Below are 14,321 nucleotides of genomic sequence, written 5' to 3' on the forward strand. Positions count from 1 at the left end.
ACAGAGTAACACAATATTGTAATGCATTACTTTTAAAAGTAACTTTCCCCAACCCTAGTGTATAATATGAATAAACAACTGAGTTTTCAAAGACATTGAACTAGGCAGTGAGGTATTGCACTTGCAGGTATATGTTTTAAGAGGGACAACTGTTTTAAGAGGGAAATGCCTTGTGGGAAGAAGCTGTTCCAGTGCCTAGATGTTCTAGTGCCTAGTGGTCTGAGGTACCGTCCAGACAACAACAGTTCTGCAGGTGTCCATGGTGAGTGGAGTCTGTGATGATTTTACCTGGCTTCTTTCTCACTCTGAAATAGTACAGGTCCTGGAGGGCAGGAGGACACCAATAATCCTCTCAGCAGTCCAGACTGTCCTCTGTAGTCTTCTAATGTCTGATTTGGTAGCTGAATGACGGCAGAGTAGAACTGTGTCAGCTGGGGAAGGAAGTACAACCTCTGCTGGGCCTTTTTCACAATGGAGTCATGTGATTGTCCCACTTCAGGTCCTGAGAGATGGTGGTGCCAGGAACCTGAATGACTCCACTGCTGCCACAGTGGTGTCCATGATGCTGAGTGGGGGGAGTGCTGGGGTGTTCCTCCTGAAGTCCACTATCATCTCCACTGTTTTGAGCGTGTTCAGCTCCAGGTTAAGACTGCACCAGACATCCAGCTCTTTAACCTCCTGTCTGTTAAGGCCAGAACACACCAAGCCAATGGTTGGCCGTCGGCAATGTTGGGCCGTTTTTGAGAGTTTGTTGGTTTAGTTTTTTCGGTGTGCCTCTAATCGGATGCTGTCTGTTTTTTGTTTGTTTGTTTTTTAATTTGGGCTGATTCATCATGTTGACTCTTTGTGGGGCCATCTGTGAGTGAGAGAACATCTGTTCAGCTCAGCGAATGAGTCAGTGCAGGAGAATAAAAGCGAAAGTGATGAAAGCAAGCAAAGATGCTCTTACCTGAGCATTCGAATGCACAAATATTTTCATAACATGTGCTGACTGGAATGAATAAAATGATCAGCCAGATTGATATTCAAAATGGTAAGCAAGCGCTGACTTTTCTGCAGTCCTAGTTTCGGTTTCCCTTTTTGAATGAATAAAACAGACTATTGATACCTGCTGGTATAGACAGGTATCTACTTACAAACATGTGCAGAATGCATGTGCTAGCTGACAGTTGCCTTTAGTCCTTTCGGTGTGTTTGACAACGGCTTGGTGTGTCCTGGGCTTAAGCAGACACGTTACCATTGTGGATGAGGCTGATGACAGTGGTGTCATCTACAAACTTCAGGAGCCTAACGGACTGCTTTTGAAGTGCAGTCATTTGTGTAGAAGGAGAAGAGCAGTGGGTAGAGAATGTAACCCCGAGGAGCGCCACTGCTGAATATAAATAATGTGCGTATAAACTGATACCCAGATGTCGATTGGTGTGGAGTTCAGTGGAAATTACTACAGGTGCATTTTTACATGAGGTAAATTAGTAACATGCATGACACAGAACAAATAACATGTACAAAACAGTCCAACAAAACCATAGAATTATAAATGTGCTACACAATTAATTTGATGTGTTCAAAACTGCATACTCACAACTTGACATCAATAGAAAACATATATAGCTCCATGTACAAATATCTGATGAACATTTTGTTTTTATTACAGGATACTGAAGACAGCACAAAAGGTTGGTATTTTACACAGCTGAGTACATGGCTTTCACACTACATGCAGACTTCTATAAATCAAACTTAAGGTGAGACACTTTTTTAAATTTTGGGATTTTAATAGTGTTTTTTTTTTTTTTTTTTTTTTTCCAGACTAGTGGTCAGAAAACATCCAAAGTCCACCTTTAAGCATTTATTTATTTATTTATTTATTTTGGCACTTTATCTATTTGTGTCTATAGATTTCAATGATACATTTTAAAAGGCCATTTTCCCAAAAGTTTTTTCTCCTACACTGAGCTATGGATCTCCACTTCAGAAGCACTTATACAACAGTTTTATTTAATTCAATTCACATTTATTTGTATAACGCTTTTCACGATACATATCGTTTCAAAGCAGCTATACAGAGAATGCATGTCAACATTACAATTTAGAGAATGAAGTTAGCTAATAATGTAATAATTTAGGTAATTAATTTACAATCATTGTTAGCAGTTTAATTGAAGGTAGAAGCAATGAGCTCCTGGAAATAATCAATTACTTATTAAGTAAATAATGCCTCATCATTTGCATATTTAAACATAACATTTTTGAAAAAAAAAAAAGTTTGGAATTCTTATCGTAGTCAATCCACTGGGCAAGTATGGTGATAACTATTTTTTAACCTATTCACCTGCAGTGTCTCGAATTAATACATGCATAGAGCTGGATGATGACAATGTTCTCTGGAGCTGCTTTATAGCTGGATTAAAACTCATTTTGTAATCAACTTTTCTGAACTGAATCGATCTTTGAACACTGAACTGAATTGATCTGAATAATGACAATGCTGTATTTTTAGAGCTGCTTTACAGCAGAATTGAATTCTGTTAGCATCATTTACTATTTTCCTGTTTATCACTGTAAAGATGCTTTGAAACAATCTGTATGAAGCGCTATAGAAATAAAGCTGACTTCATTTCGTTGTGCCATTGCTTTGTGGTTAGCGATGTTTTGAAACTGACTTTGTTAGTTGTTACCCTTATACACACTGCCTGAAACAACTGAAATAAGCCTATATAACAATATATGTATACAGGTTTATTTCATATCCTGATATGCAAGTTTGTGTTTCATTTAAGGCTGCATTTACTTGATCAAAAATACTGTCAAAAACAGTAGTGAAATATCACTACAATTTAAAAGTTTTCGTTTCAATATATTTTAAAATGTTGCCTTTCCATGTGACGACAAAACTTCAGTGTCACACGATCCTTTAGAAATCATTTTAATATGCTGATTTTCTGCTCAAGAAAAAAATATTACAACTGAAAATAGTTGTCCTGCTTAATGAATGTGGAAACCGTGATATATGTCTGTTTGAAAGGCTGTTACATTATAAGTGTCTTTTTGACCACACATCCTTTGCTGAATAAAAGCTTTTCCAGTTGTGGCCTGGACTATTTTCACGTTATTCCAACATTATAAACTGCAGAGAAAATGTAAATATTTTCAGTTTAGGCACAAGTTCACGCGGCGCTGAAGCTATGAAATAATCCATTAAACGTTCTGAGATACGAGCGTGAGCAGTTGCACATGCAGTCTGAGAAACTCATGAAATAATTCATGTATGCACCGACCACGGAAACGAAAATTTAAGACACTGAAAATCTCGTAAAAGTGGTTTCAAACTGTGTTGAGGCAGTCTTTTTACGGAGAAAGTTACTCAGTAGCGTTGACTGAATTTGCACATGGTTACTAAAAACATTACAAACTTGGTTTTCACCACAGAGGTCTTAACACTCTTAAGTGTCGGGGAATGAATCTCATTAATTTCATTGATTGGCCACCACCTGGAATTAATTTTGTCAGCCCTCATTGCCTGAGGATAAAGTGCTAAATCAACCTGTTCCGATAATTAAGATCGTTTAATTATCGCTGTCAGCGGGGCAGGTGATTGAGAGAAACTGTAGAGCAGTAAACGGCAGTAGCTCTGTGGGGTTTCTGAAAGAAACAATTGATTCGCGTTTAGTGTTGGATGATCGCTATTCATGGCTGTGGGGGAGATTTGTGTTTGGAAAGGGCTCATTTTAGCTCTTTTTCTCTTTGCTGTTGACGGACAGCCATCAGGACCGTAAGTACCATTAAATAGGATTTGAAGTGAACAGAAGCGTCATGCATGCACTTTAGTTTTCCCAATTAGTCAAAAGGCCAGAAACACATTTAATGCCATATGGTCACATACTTTCATTCCAATAGTCGAATACAAACATGCCCAATGCTCACTGTTTGTGAACTTTTAACAAAATGTAAGGATAGAAATATTTAAACATTTTGTTGGCAAAGTGCACAATTACATGTGACTTCAAAATTTTGTGACTCTTACATGTTAAGCAGACATTGGTTTCTTTAATCGTGTTTCCTCAGGTTCTTCATGGTGACGTTCCCTGCAGTGATTGAGTCTGGATCTGAAGCCAAATTATGCATTTCTCTTCTGAAACCCCAAGAGAGTCTCACACTGACTGTTTCTCTGCTTGATGACAAAAACAGGACAACTAAACTTGTGCAGCAGGTTTCTTCAACGCCATTTCACCGCAGCTTTAGTTTCCAGGTCTGTCACTTAGACTTGTGTGGCTGTTTTATGTTTTGTCTGGTTTGTTTAAATAAGTTTCTCCACAGGCTCCTCGAGTAGATGGTGAGTCGGTGCAGAAGATGAAGGTTGAAGTTCAAGGGAGGGTCTTCAGAGTGACCGAAGAGAGGAAAGTCATGTTTAGACGTTACCTACCTTTGACCTTCATCCAAACAGACAAACCCATCTACAATCCAGGACAAATGGGTGAGCTGTGAATGACCCTAGGTTGAATATTAGGTGTATCAAATCCGTTACCCTACAACAGGGGTGTCCAACCCTGCTCCAGGAGAGCTACCATCCTGCAGATTTCAGCTCCAACCCCATTCAAACTCTCCTGAAGAAGCTAATCAAGGTGTTCAGGGTTGCTTGATTACAGACCTGTGTGTGTGTGTGTGTGTGTTGGAGCAGGGTTGGAACTGAAGTCTGCAGGACAGTAGCTCTCCAGGAGCAGGGCTGGACACTCCTGCTCTACAAGTTCTGATGTCTTCATAAGTGCATTATGCAATGAATGTGTTAATTGTCTTCACAGTGAATTTCAGAGTTGTCACCATGGATGCCAAATTTGTGCCTCTTGATCAGATGGTAAGGCCTCACATGAACAAATTACAAACTTAATGTGGGTTCACTTTCCAAACTTTTTTTTTTTTTTTTTTTTTTGTTCTTTTAAATGCCTAATATTCCTGTCTTGTGTCTTGCAGTACAATCTGGTCGTGGTGGAGGTGAGAATTTGCCTGGTGCAAGTCTTTTAACTTGAGCAGAAACTGCTTTTTGTAGTTTTGCTTTGTAGTATTTCTCTGAGCTTTAATTGTTTTAATAGGACAATAATAATAACCGGATTGGTCAGTGGACAAACGTTTCTTCAACGAGGTGGATATTGCAGCTTTCTCACGAGTTAAACCCAGAGGCTCAGATGGGGATGTACACACTAAGTGCTTTTATTGGTGACCGAATGATCTCCCAGGTTTTTGAGGTGAAAAAATATGGTAAGTAGTGCATAAAATGTGCACGATTTCAATAAAAGATCCAAGGTCTTAATCTGAAGTGGTGTTTCTGGTTTAGTTTTGCCCAAGTTTGACTTGACTGTAAACACATCACAGACATACAGCGTTGCAGATGTGGGACTGAAAGTTGAGGCTTGTGCCAAGTGAGTGAGGCTCTTATTTTCTTGTCTTGTGGTTTGTCTGTTCCTGATCTTGTTCCTTGTGATGTTTCCCAGATACACTTATGGCCAACCTGTACCTGGTCAAGCACTGGTGGAAGTGTGCCGTGATCCATTTCCATATGTTGAGGTTCCAGGCGTGACCCGCCAGTGCCTGCGTAAAACCATGAAGGTCTGTGACTACTGCCTTGGGGGGTTTTCCTCCTGCTTTTGTGGGGGGTTTTCCTCCTGCTTGTGCTTGACTTAAATGTGACTTTGTTCTGCTACCAGATGAATGCCACAGGCTGTGCCTCCCTTACCATTGATACGGCAGAATTTTTCAACACCAAATTTGAAAATAATATGCAAGACTCTTTTCTTGTAAATGTGAACGTCACTGAGGAGGGAACAGGTGAGCTATTGGCTGATCTGAATCAACAGCATGTGTTTGGAGGAAGTTGACTTGCTCATTCGTTGCATTTGTTTCTTTTACCTCAGATGTAGTTATGTCAAAATCTGCAACCGTGTACATTACATTTGAAGTCGGCAAGGTCACATTTGTGGACCTTCCAGATTATTTTGAACCTGGATCAGCGATTAATGGAAAGGCAAGTAAAAGTTTGTCCCTTGTCTCAGAAGCCTTCTCATTGGTTCAGTTTCTTAACTTTTTTTTTTTTTTTTTTTTTTTTTTTTTTTTTCTCCTCAACAGATAAAAGTGTCTCGTTTTGATGGGACTCCAATTGTGAACAAAGCTGTGTATCTCCTCGACAGTAACAGCAACAAACTGCTGCTAAATCTGACCACAAACCAGAATGGACTGGTCACATTCTCTCTCAACACTGTTAATCTTCCTAAAGTGGATCTGAATCTGGTGGTACGATTCGCTCTTTATATTTTGTGACATGAAGACTTCTCGTGCTCACTGATTCCATTCATTGTTCCCCAGGCAAGTGTGACTCCAGAGGTGGTTTATAGTTACAAATCGCCATACTTCACTACAGATACGAGGGTTGTTCAGCTTCTCCAACCTGCTTCTCCCAACAACCCATCATTTAGTGAACTGACTATAGTGACACTCGAGCAGCCGCTCAAATGTGGTGCTACTTTTCCAGTGACCGTGAAATATTCTTTTGTTGGAGAGTCTGGTGGCTACAGTGCTGACATTGTCTATATGGTGAGTGAACATTTATTTATTTATTTATTTATTTATTTATTTATTTATTTATTTATTTATGTGATTGTCCAGCACCTTCAACTGTTTGTCTTCTGTCAGGTCTTGTCCAGAGGAGTGATCATCCTCCATGCATTTCAGACAGTCACAGCAAGGGCTTCTAATGTCATGAGTGGCTCAGTGTCGTTCCAGCTGCCTGTCAGTGTCGACATGGCTCCAGCGGTGCAGATTCTGGTCTACTGTGTTCTGCCCAGTGAGAATGTAGTTGTTGGTAGTGCGTCATTTGACACAGAAGCATGTTTCCAAAACAAGGTATGATGTGCACTCTTTTGGCTTCAAGTGGGGAATGGTGACGTGTCCTACAGCATGTGTTGGTCCTTGTTCCAGGTGTCTGTGCAGTTCTCTCCAGCTACAGCTGTTCCTGCTGAGGGAAATGTTCTGACTGTCTCTGCTCAAGCAGGATCTCTGTGTGGCCTCAGTGCTGTAGATCAGAGTGTCCGGATCTTGGAGTCAGGAAGACGTCTGAGTGCTGAAATGGTATTCATGTGCCTTTTAGGGGTCATGAACTGTTGGTTTGTTTCTGGGGGTGCACTTATGTTAGTACACTTTTTACATCCCAAATTGTCAACTTGTACATAAAAGGCATTTTGCCTACCCTGATTTTTATCCCTCTGGTTCGAATGCTTTTTAAGGGGTGTGTCTGCTGAGTTCATTGTAAACACCCACTGCTGTGACTGGCTAAACATCTTTGGATATGAAATGACTTAATTACTCTTAGCGTGTTATTACTAATACAGCTTTAAGGTTAACTAATTGTGACATGCTGCATTACATTTAGATCTATGGCATTATATTTAGATGGCGGCATGAAAGGTTGCAGAGATGAACACTGAGTTGCAATGATGAGATCACTGCTTTCATGCACTCAACATGTGATCAGCTACACAATTTCTGTATACTAACAAATGCTTTCATCTTTACTAACAGTGCAAATGCAATATAACTAAGATTCATTGACTGGTATGTGGAAAATACTTGAGGTTTGCCACAGACTTGTCCCACCACCTACAACACGAATGTTTCTTCAAGTGCTTCCATGCTTAAAATGCACACAAAACTACATTTAAACAGGAAATGACAATTTTACTGTACATATTTACAGCCGGACTATTCAAACGGGATTAGTATTACCTGAGGTAATTTTTCTGGACCTTTTTACAGAAGGTAAAAGTTGCTGTAATCTTTATTGACATTAGTCCTATTCGGCCGGGATTAGTTTTACATGGGGAGGTGGGGGTAAAGTAATTATTACCAGAGCTTCTCGGTGATTTTAGTCCCAACCGAATGTGCCATCTCGGTAATCACTACGGACAATGTCAGTAAAGATTACGGCGACTTTTACCTTCTGTAAAAAGGTCCGGAAAAATTACCTCAGGTAATACTAATCCCGTTCGAATAGACCCGCTATAAATATGTACGGTAAAATTCCGTCATTTCCCATTTTAAAAGTAGTTTTCTGTGCACTTTTCAAGCATGGAAGCACTTGAAGAAACATTAATTTGTTGTATGTGGTGGGACAAGTCTGTTGCAAACCTCAAGTATTTTCTACATACCATTCAGAGCAAAAAGATCAAAGCACTTGTCAGAGGCACAAAACTAATTTTCTTTAGCTAAGTGCCTATTACCATCATAACCCAATCAGAATTTAATAAGTCATTTGACCAGACCTGATAGAGATATTATAGATCTATATTGTGTTTGCGCACATGGTATCAAAAAGCGACATATACCCACATGACGACAGGGAGCTGACGGCAGTGCGTAAATCGAGTTACCCCTCCCACTTCTGCTAGTAAATCTCAGTAAAATGTCTTGTCCAGTGCGAATTGGCCAATTAATATCACAGACGTGCTGAGGTAAAATTGCATTACTCCACCTCCCCATGTAAAACTAATCCCGTCCGAATAGGGCTATTGTCTGTAATGACTACTGAGATGGCACATTCGGACGGGACTAAAATCACTGAGAAGCTCTGGTAATACTTTACCCCCACCTCCCCATGTAAAACGAATCCCATCCGAATAGGGCTTTAGGCTACCTATTCTATTGCATGTCATGTGTGAATCGGTGGGCGGGGCTAAACGGGCAGGGATGAAGTAGGTGTTGATCTTCTGCAGAGGATCAACTTTGTAAACTTTGTAAATCCTGTCATTTGCTGGGTCTGGTGTCAATTGGACTAACTAGCTTTTATTGGACTAACAAGTAAGTTTTCAGCTCTAAAACTTGCAGGATATTCTTAAAATATGATGACATCTTATGTCAAAAGCTCAAGGAAAATTTGATTTCTCAGTTCATCACCCCTCTAAAAGGATCAATGAAGACGAACAGTCCATTTTTATATAAGTGAAGGAAAATTACTAGTTAATTTAATGAATTGTCATTTTTGGATCAAAGCATCTGCCAAATTCATAAATCAAATGTTAGACCCAGAATTCATCGTAATGTGAGCCATTTTAGGAGCTCAGATTGACCTGAAAATGAGGTATTCACTAGTTAAGTTACCATGTCTTAAGCTTTTACCTAGGAGACTTCATTGTTACATTTGACTTTCTGCAGCATGTCAAATCTGTTGCGTTTGACTAGCATGCCACTTCAGTTTACGATGTTCAGCTGGACTTGCGTGCTAGACTAATGTGGATGGTTTATTTTTTTTTTTTTAATCTCACTCCCCATGTTTTTAGGTGTTCAACTTGCTTCCAGTGCAATCACTATCAAATTATCCATATGAAGTTGATGATGAACAGGAGTGTCTGAATGTTCGACCCCGTCGAGCAGTTTCTGTAGACCATGCCTACGACACTTTCAAGGTAGAAAACCATTCATTATCCTGTTGAACACAACTTCATTTTCAAATGTCTTTGTCTTGTTCTGACAGAGCATGGGGTTGAAGATCTCATCAAATTTGCCTATCAGAGTACCTCAGTGTCTGATGTACAGAGGCCTGAATTATTATCGCAACTTCCGCGATGGTATGTCTGTTCTTGCTCTAGAAATTGCCAGGTGAATTTGGTCTGGTTTATGCAGGAGTATTTGACTCGCACAGACCTGATTAATAATAGACATGAGAACTGACGGACATCAGAGACGAGACTAGAGTTGCAAATAACTCTCTTTCAGTGATGTTTTTCCGTCCTGAAGCCATGGCAATGGCAGCTGGTCCAGTAAAAAAAAGTGAGGGCGACACTTCCTCTTTTGACGTGACTGTCAGGACTTACTTTCCAGAAACATGGATCTGGCAGCTTTCTGAAGTGGGGTTAGTAATGCACCTTTTGTTCCCTTTTTATTTTATTTATTTATTTATTTATTTATTTTAAAGCTACTTGCCCACAGTGTTTACTTATTCCCTCTTATTTCTCTTTTCTGCCCTTCAGAGCTACTGGATCCACACAAGTTCCCCTCACGGTTCCTGACACAATCACCACATGGGAGACAGAGGCATTTTGTCTGTCCTCTAAAGGTCTCGGTCTGGCTCCTCCTGCACTGCTGACAGTCTTCCAGCCCTTCTTCCTGGAGCTCTCCCTGCCGTACTCCATTGTCCGTGGAGAGTCTTTTGAGCTGAAGGCCACTGTCTTCAACTATCTGTCCAAGTGCATCATGGTCTGTCATGGTTTATTTGCCTCTTATACAGCGGATGTGTATAGAAGGTCATGTCTTTGCTCCATGTGCTCTGTTTCATTGGCAGGTTAAAGTAACTCCAGCTTCATCCACGGCCTTCACTCTTGGAGCATTTAATGAGCCGTATTCATCCTGTCTCTGTGCTAATGGGAGAAAGACCTTTAAATGGGTTTTTACTGCTTCTGTTCTTGGTCAGTTTTGTACTGTCTCCCTCTTAAATTTAGTGTGTGGTGTTACTCACTTTCTGTCACTGCAGGAGCGGTCAATGTGATGGTCAATGCTTCAGCTGAACCATCCCAGACTCGATGTGGCACTGAAGCTGTGACCGTGCCGACAAGAGGACGCATTGATGTAGTCACTCGAAGTCTACTTGTCCTGGTGAGTGTTAACCAGCCTTTTGGTGTCTGATTATGGAGCTCATGCTGTAACTGATGGTGTTTTATTGCTTTTAAAGCCTGAAGGAGTTGAGAGGACAAACACCCAGAGCTGGTTATTGTGTCCAAAGGGTTTGTCTGCAATCAGTAATTCCCAAACACATTCTCCCTTTACAGCCAAACATTACTCTAATGCCCACCTCTGTTTGGTCTGCAGGAAACGTTCTTTCTGAAGACGTGACTCTGACATTTCCAACAAATGTGATTCAGGGATCAGCCAGATGCTCTGTTTCAGTCCTTGGTAAAGCATTTAATTTAGTCAAAACTGACATGCGATGTTTGCCAGAATAACTTGTTTCTGATGTGGGTTTTATGTTTGACCTCTCATAGGAGACATAATGGGTCGTGCACTGAAGAATCTGGATAGGTTATTAAAGATGCCATCTGGCTGTGGAGAACAGAATATGATTATTCTTGCTCCCAATATTTACATCTTGCTGTACCTGGAAGTCACAGGCCAACTCACCGCAGCCATCCGAGAGACCGCCATAGGCTACCTTCAGAGCGGTATGGATTTGAGTATTGGCGAGACTAAATCTCATGGACTTTCAGTCCTGTGCTTTCATTGGAGTTTGCCATAATTCAGATTTCATTAGACAGTCTGACAATTGTCCAAATGAATATTTGAAGACCCTCAGTGTAGGCCAAGACATTTTCTGGTGGTACTTTAAAAGCAAGCAATATCATTACAGCAAAAGAGTGTATGAAATATCAAGTGTCTCCCACCCCCATTTCTAACTGACTAAAATGTTTTTGTGCTTTGAGCCAAGGGCATAGAAACTGATAACTTGTTCCTAAAGACTTAATTAAACTGCACAACTCTATAGGTCTACAAATCACACCTATTCCTCTTTCCAGGTTTTCCAGAACCTTAGTGATTCAAGGGACCATGATTACCAAGTTATCCATCATTGTTTGAACATTGTGATGAATTTCCATGTATTTTGCCCTGAACAGGATACCAAGGACAACTGAACTACAGGCACAGTGATGGATCTTTCAGCACATTTGGTTATGATGCATCTAATACATGGTGAGTTTCACACTGTACATTCTAGTGTTGTATCCTTTGTGTCACCAGTGGTTGGTAAGTTCAGTTTAACAAAACTTCCTCCATGACCAGGTTGACTGCCTTTGTCCTGAGGTCTTTTGGTCTAGCGAAGCGCTTTGTCTTCATTGATGCGAATGTTCTTCAGAGTGCGAAGGACTGGATAGTAAGCCAGCAGGGTTCAAATGGCTGTTTCATACAACAGGGAACTTTGTACCACAATGATATGAAGGTACATGTTATCAAATGGACTGTAACCCATAGACTCAGACTGTTTTTAATGTCTTTAATCCTTTTTGTTTTAAGGGTGGAGTTGGGGATAATGTGACCATGACCGCCTACATTGTTGCATCTCTGCTCGAACTAGATGTCCCCGTCACGGTAAAATATCTCCAGTAGTTGAGCTGCTTGCGGATGACCTTCCTGTTGTGGCTTTTGTCTTATCTGATTTGTTTTTAGGATCCTGTCATCACCAATGCTCTGTCATGCTTGAGGCCTGTCGTTGGGAACCTGAGAAACACTTACACCACAGCTCTGCTGGCCTACACCTTCAGTCTTGCTGGAGAGACCAGCACTCGATCACAGCTTCTAACCTCCTTAAACAACCTTGCCATTTCTGAAAGTGAGGCTTTTCTAATGAAGTCCTGACTCATTTGATCACTTTTAGACATGCATTTTCAAATGCAAAACACCATAGCAGTTTCCACACTTCATTAAGCAGCACAAGCATTTTCAACTGATGTAAGAAGTTTCTTGATTCCTCAATTTTAAAAAGCTGATTTGGTGCTCGTGTAACATTTTAAGACTGGAATAAGGGGCAATAAAAATGGAGCTTTGCCTCAGTTACATTTGAAAATGATTCAAATAGAAAACCTATATTAAATGGTTGAAACGGTAATACTTGATGTTTTTGAAAGATTCTATTCTCTTGTTGGCCATATATATAATATATATATATATATATATATATATATATATATATATATATATATATATATAATTTTTTTTTTTTTTTTTTTTTTTTTTTGTGCATTGGCCCAAGCTCCATTGTGAAAAGATTGGTACACCCTTAAGTTTTACACTTGAGTGGGTTTATACTTGAGGTTGTTTGGCATCAACTTTCTCCCAACCTTCTCATCTTTAGGCCCAAAGCTGCATTGGTCTCAGACTTCATCTGGTGATACTCTGGCGGTGGAGATCAGCTCTTACGTGCTGCTAGCAGTTCTCACTGAACAGCCTCTCACGACGGCAACTCTGGGCTATGCTAACCGCATTGTCAACTGGCTCGTGACCCAGCAGAATTCCTTTGGAGGCTTCTCCTCCACCCAGGTACCTCAGACCAAACATGAGCTCAATCATTTGAGTTTTTTATATATATATATATATATATATATATATATATATATATATATATTTATTTATTTATTTTTTTTAAATAAAATCTGGTGCCTGTTTTTAGGACACTGTGGTGGCTCTTCATGCCCTGTCTGTGTATGCTGCTAAAGTGTTCAGCGTGGAGGGCTCCAGCACTGTTACTGTACAGTCCTCAGTGGCAGGAGGAGAGTCTTATAGCTTCACTGTGAATCGGGAAAACAGGCTGCTGTATCAGGAGAAGCCCTTGAAGAACATTACTGGCAAATATAGCGTTAAAGCATCAGGATCCTCCTGTGTGTCTGTGCAGGTCTGTATCTTCACCCCCTCTATTTCTGTTTGTGCACATCAAAATCTTACTGTGCTTTGTGGTGTTCTCGTACAATAGGTTGCATGTTTCTACAACATTCCGACACCCATTAAAGTTGCCAGGACGCTGAGCATCGAAGCAAAGGTGAAGGCAGACTGCCGACCGCTTGGAGCCAATCTCATGTTGAACTTCACAGTGAAGTAAGAACAGATTTGACTTATGTCCTGAAACCAACTCTTATGATTCTTACAATGGGCAACTGCTTTCTTGATCCACTTGACTGAACGTTTTATTCATCTTCAGATACAATGGAGCCAAAGCAACTACTAACATGGTTCTTGTGGATGTTAAACTCCTGTCAGGCTTCACGGCTGATACATCACTGGTTCGTAAGATTTGGAAAGTCTTAAGATGCTTGAAGTTCCTTCAGTTGTAATTGTGCATGTAAATGATGGTCTTTCTCTCAGCTTGGATCTCCACCCCAGTCATTTGCCCCACTAGTGGAGCGGGTTGATGCTGGAGATCGTGTCCTAGTGTATCTGAAAGAGGTGAGACTGTATACTGGATGTATTCAGGAGCTGCCATCTTGAGTGCTGCGTATGTGCTGCTGTTCATCTCTTCTGTCTCTCAGGTTCCCAAAGGTGTCCCCATGACTTACACTCTGCAGCTGAATCAGATTCTTGCAGTGAAAAATCTCAAGCCAGCGGTCATCAACGTTTATGACTACTATCAGACAAGTACACTTATATCCTAATCATGCTTTTCTCTGGCTGATTTCCTGTTGAACATGATCCAGCTCACTTCCTGTTCCTCTTTCAGGTGATGCGTTTGAGACCACCTACACATCTCCCTGTCTATGATTGTGCTATAGGACATGATTCAATAAATCCCTTTTATGCAATCA

At 40.4% G+C, this 14,321-nt stretch overlaps 1 protein-coding gene across 1 annotated transcript; it reads left to right on the forward strand.

The window, feature by feature from the left end:
- Positions 1-3,554: 3,554 nt before the first annotated feature.
- LOC125246193 (alpha-2-macroglobulin-like) lies at positions 3,555-14,321 on the forward strand. Its single transcript, XM_048157120.1, has 34 exons — positions 3,555-3,772; positions 4,066-4,249; positions 4,318-4,474; positions 4,800-4,852; positions 4,969-4,989; positions 5,088-5,253; positions 5,330-5,414; positions 5,487-5,601; positions 5,700-5,820; positions 5,907-6,016; positions 6,118-6,282; positions 6,355-6,582; positions 6,682-6,891; positions 6,967-7,116; positions 9,321-9,446; positions 9,515-9,608; positions 9,757-9,892; positions 10,011-10,236; positions 10,322-10,445; positions 10,511-10,632; positions 10,709-10,760; positions 10,846-10,929; positions 11,019-11,195; positions 11,646-11,721; positions 11,812-11,968; positions 12,043-12,117; positions 12,196-12,358; positions 12,881-13,065; positions 13,196-13,417; positions 13,496-13,617; positions 13,721-13,802; positions 13,885-13,965; positions 14,049-14,154; positions 14,237-14,321. The coding sequence occupies exons 1-34, from the start codon at positions 3,690-3,692 to the stop codon at positions 14,275-14,277; spliced, it is 4,299 nt and encodes a 1,432-aa protein (XP_048013077.1). The 5' UTR covers positions 3,555-3,689; the 3' UTR covers positions 14,278-14,321.

Source organism: Megalobrama amblycephala, linkage group LG1, assembly GCF_018812025.1.
Source record: "Megalobrama amblycephala isolate DHTTF-2021 linkage group LG1, ASM1881202v1, whole genome shotgun sequence".
Taxonomy (NCBI): Eukaryota; Metazoa; Chordata; class Actinopteri; order Cypriniformes; family Xenocyprididae; genus Megalobrama; species Megalobrama amblycephala.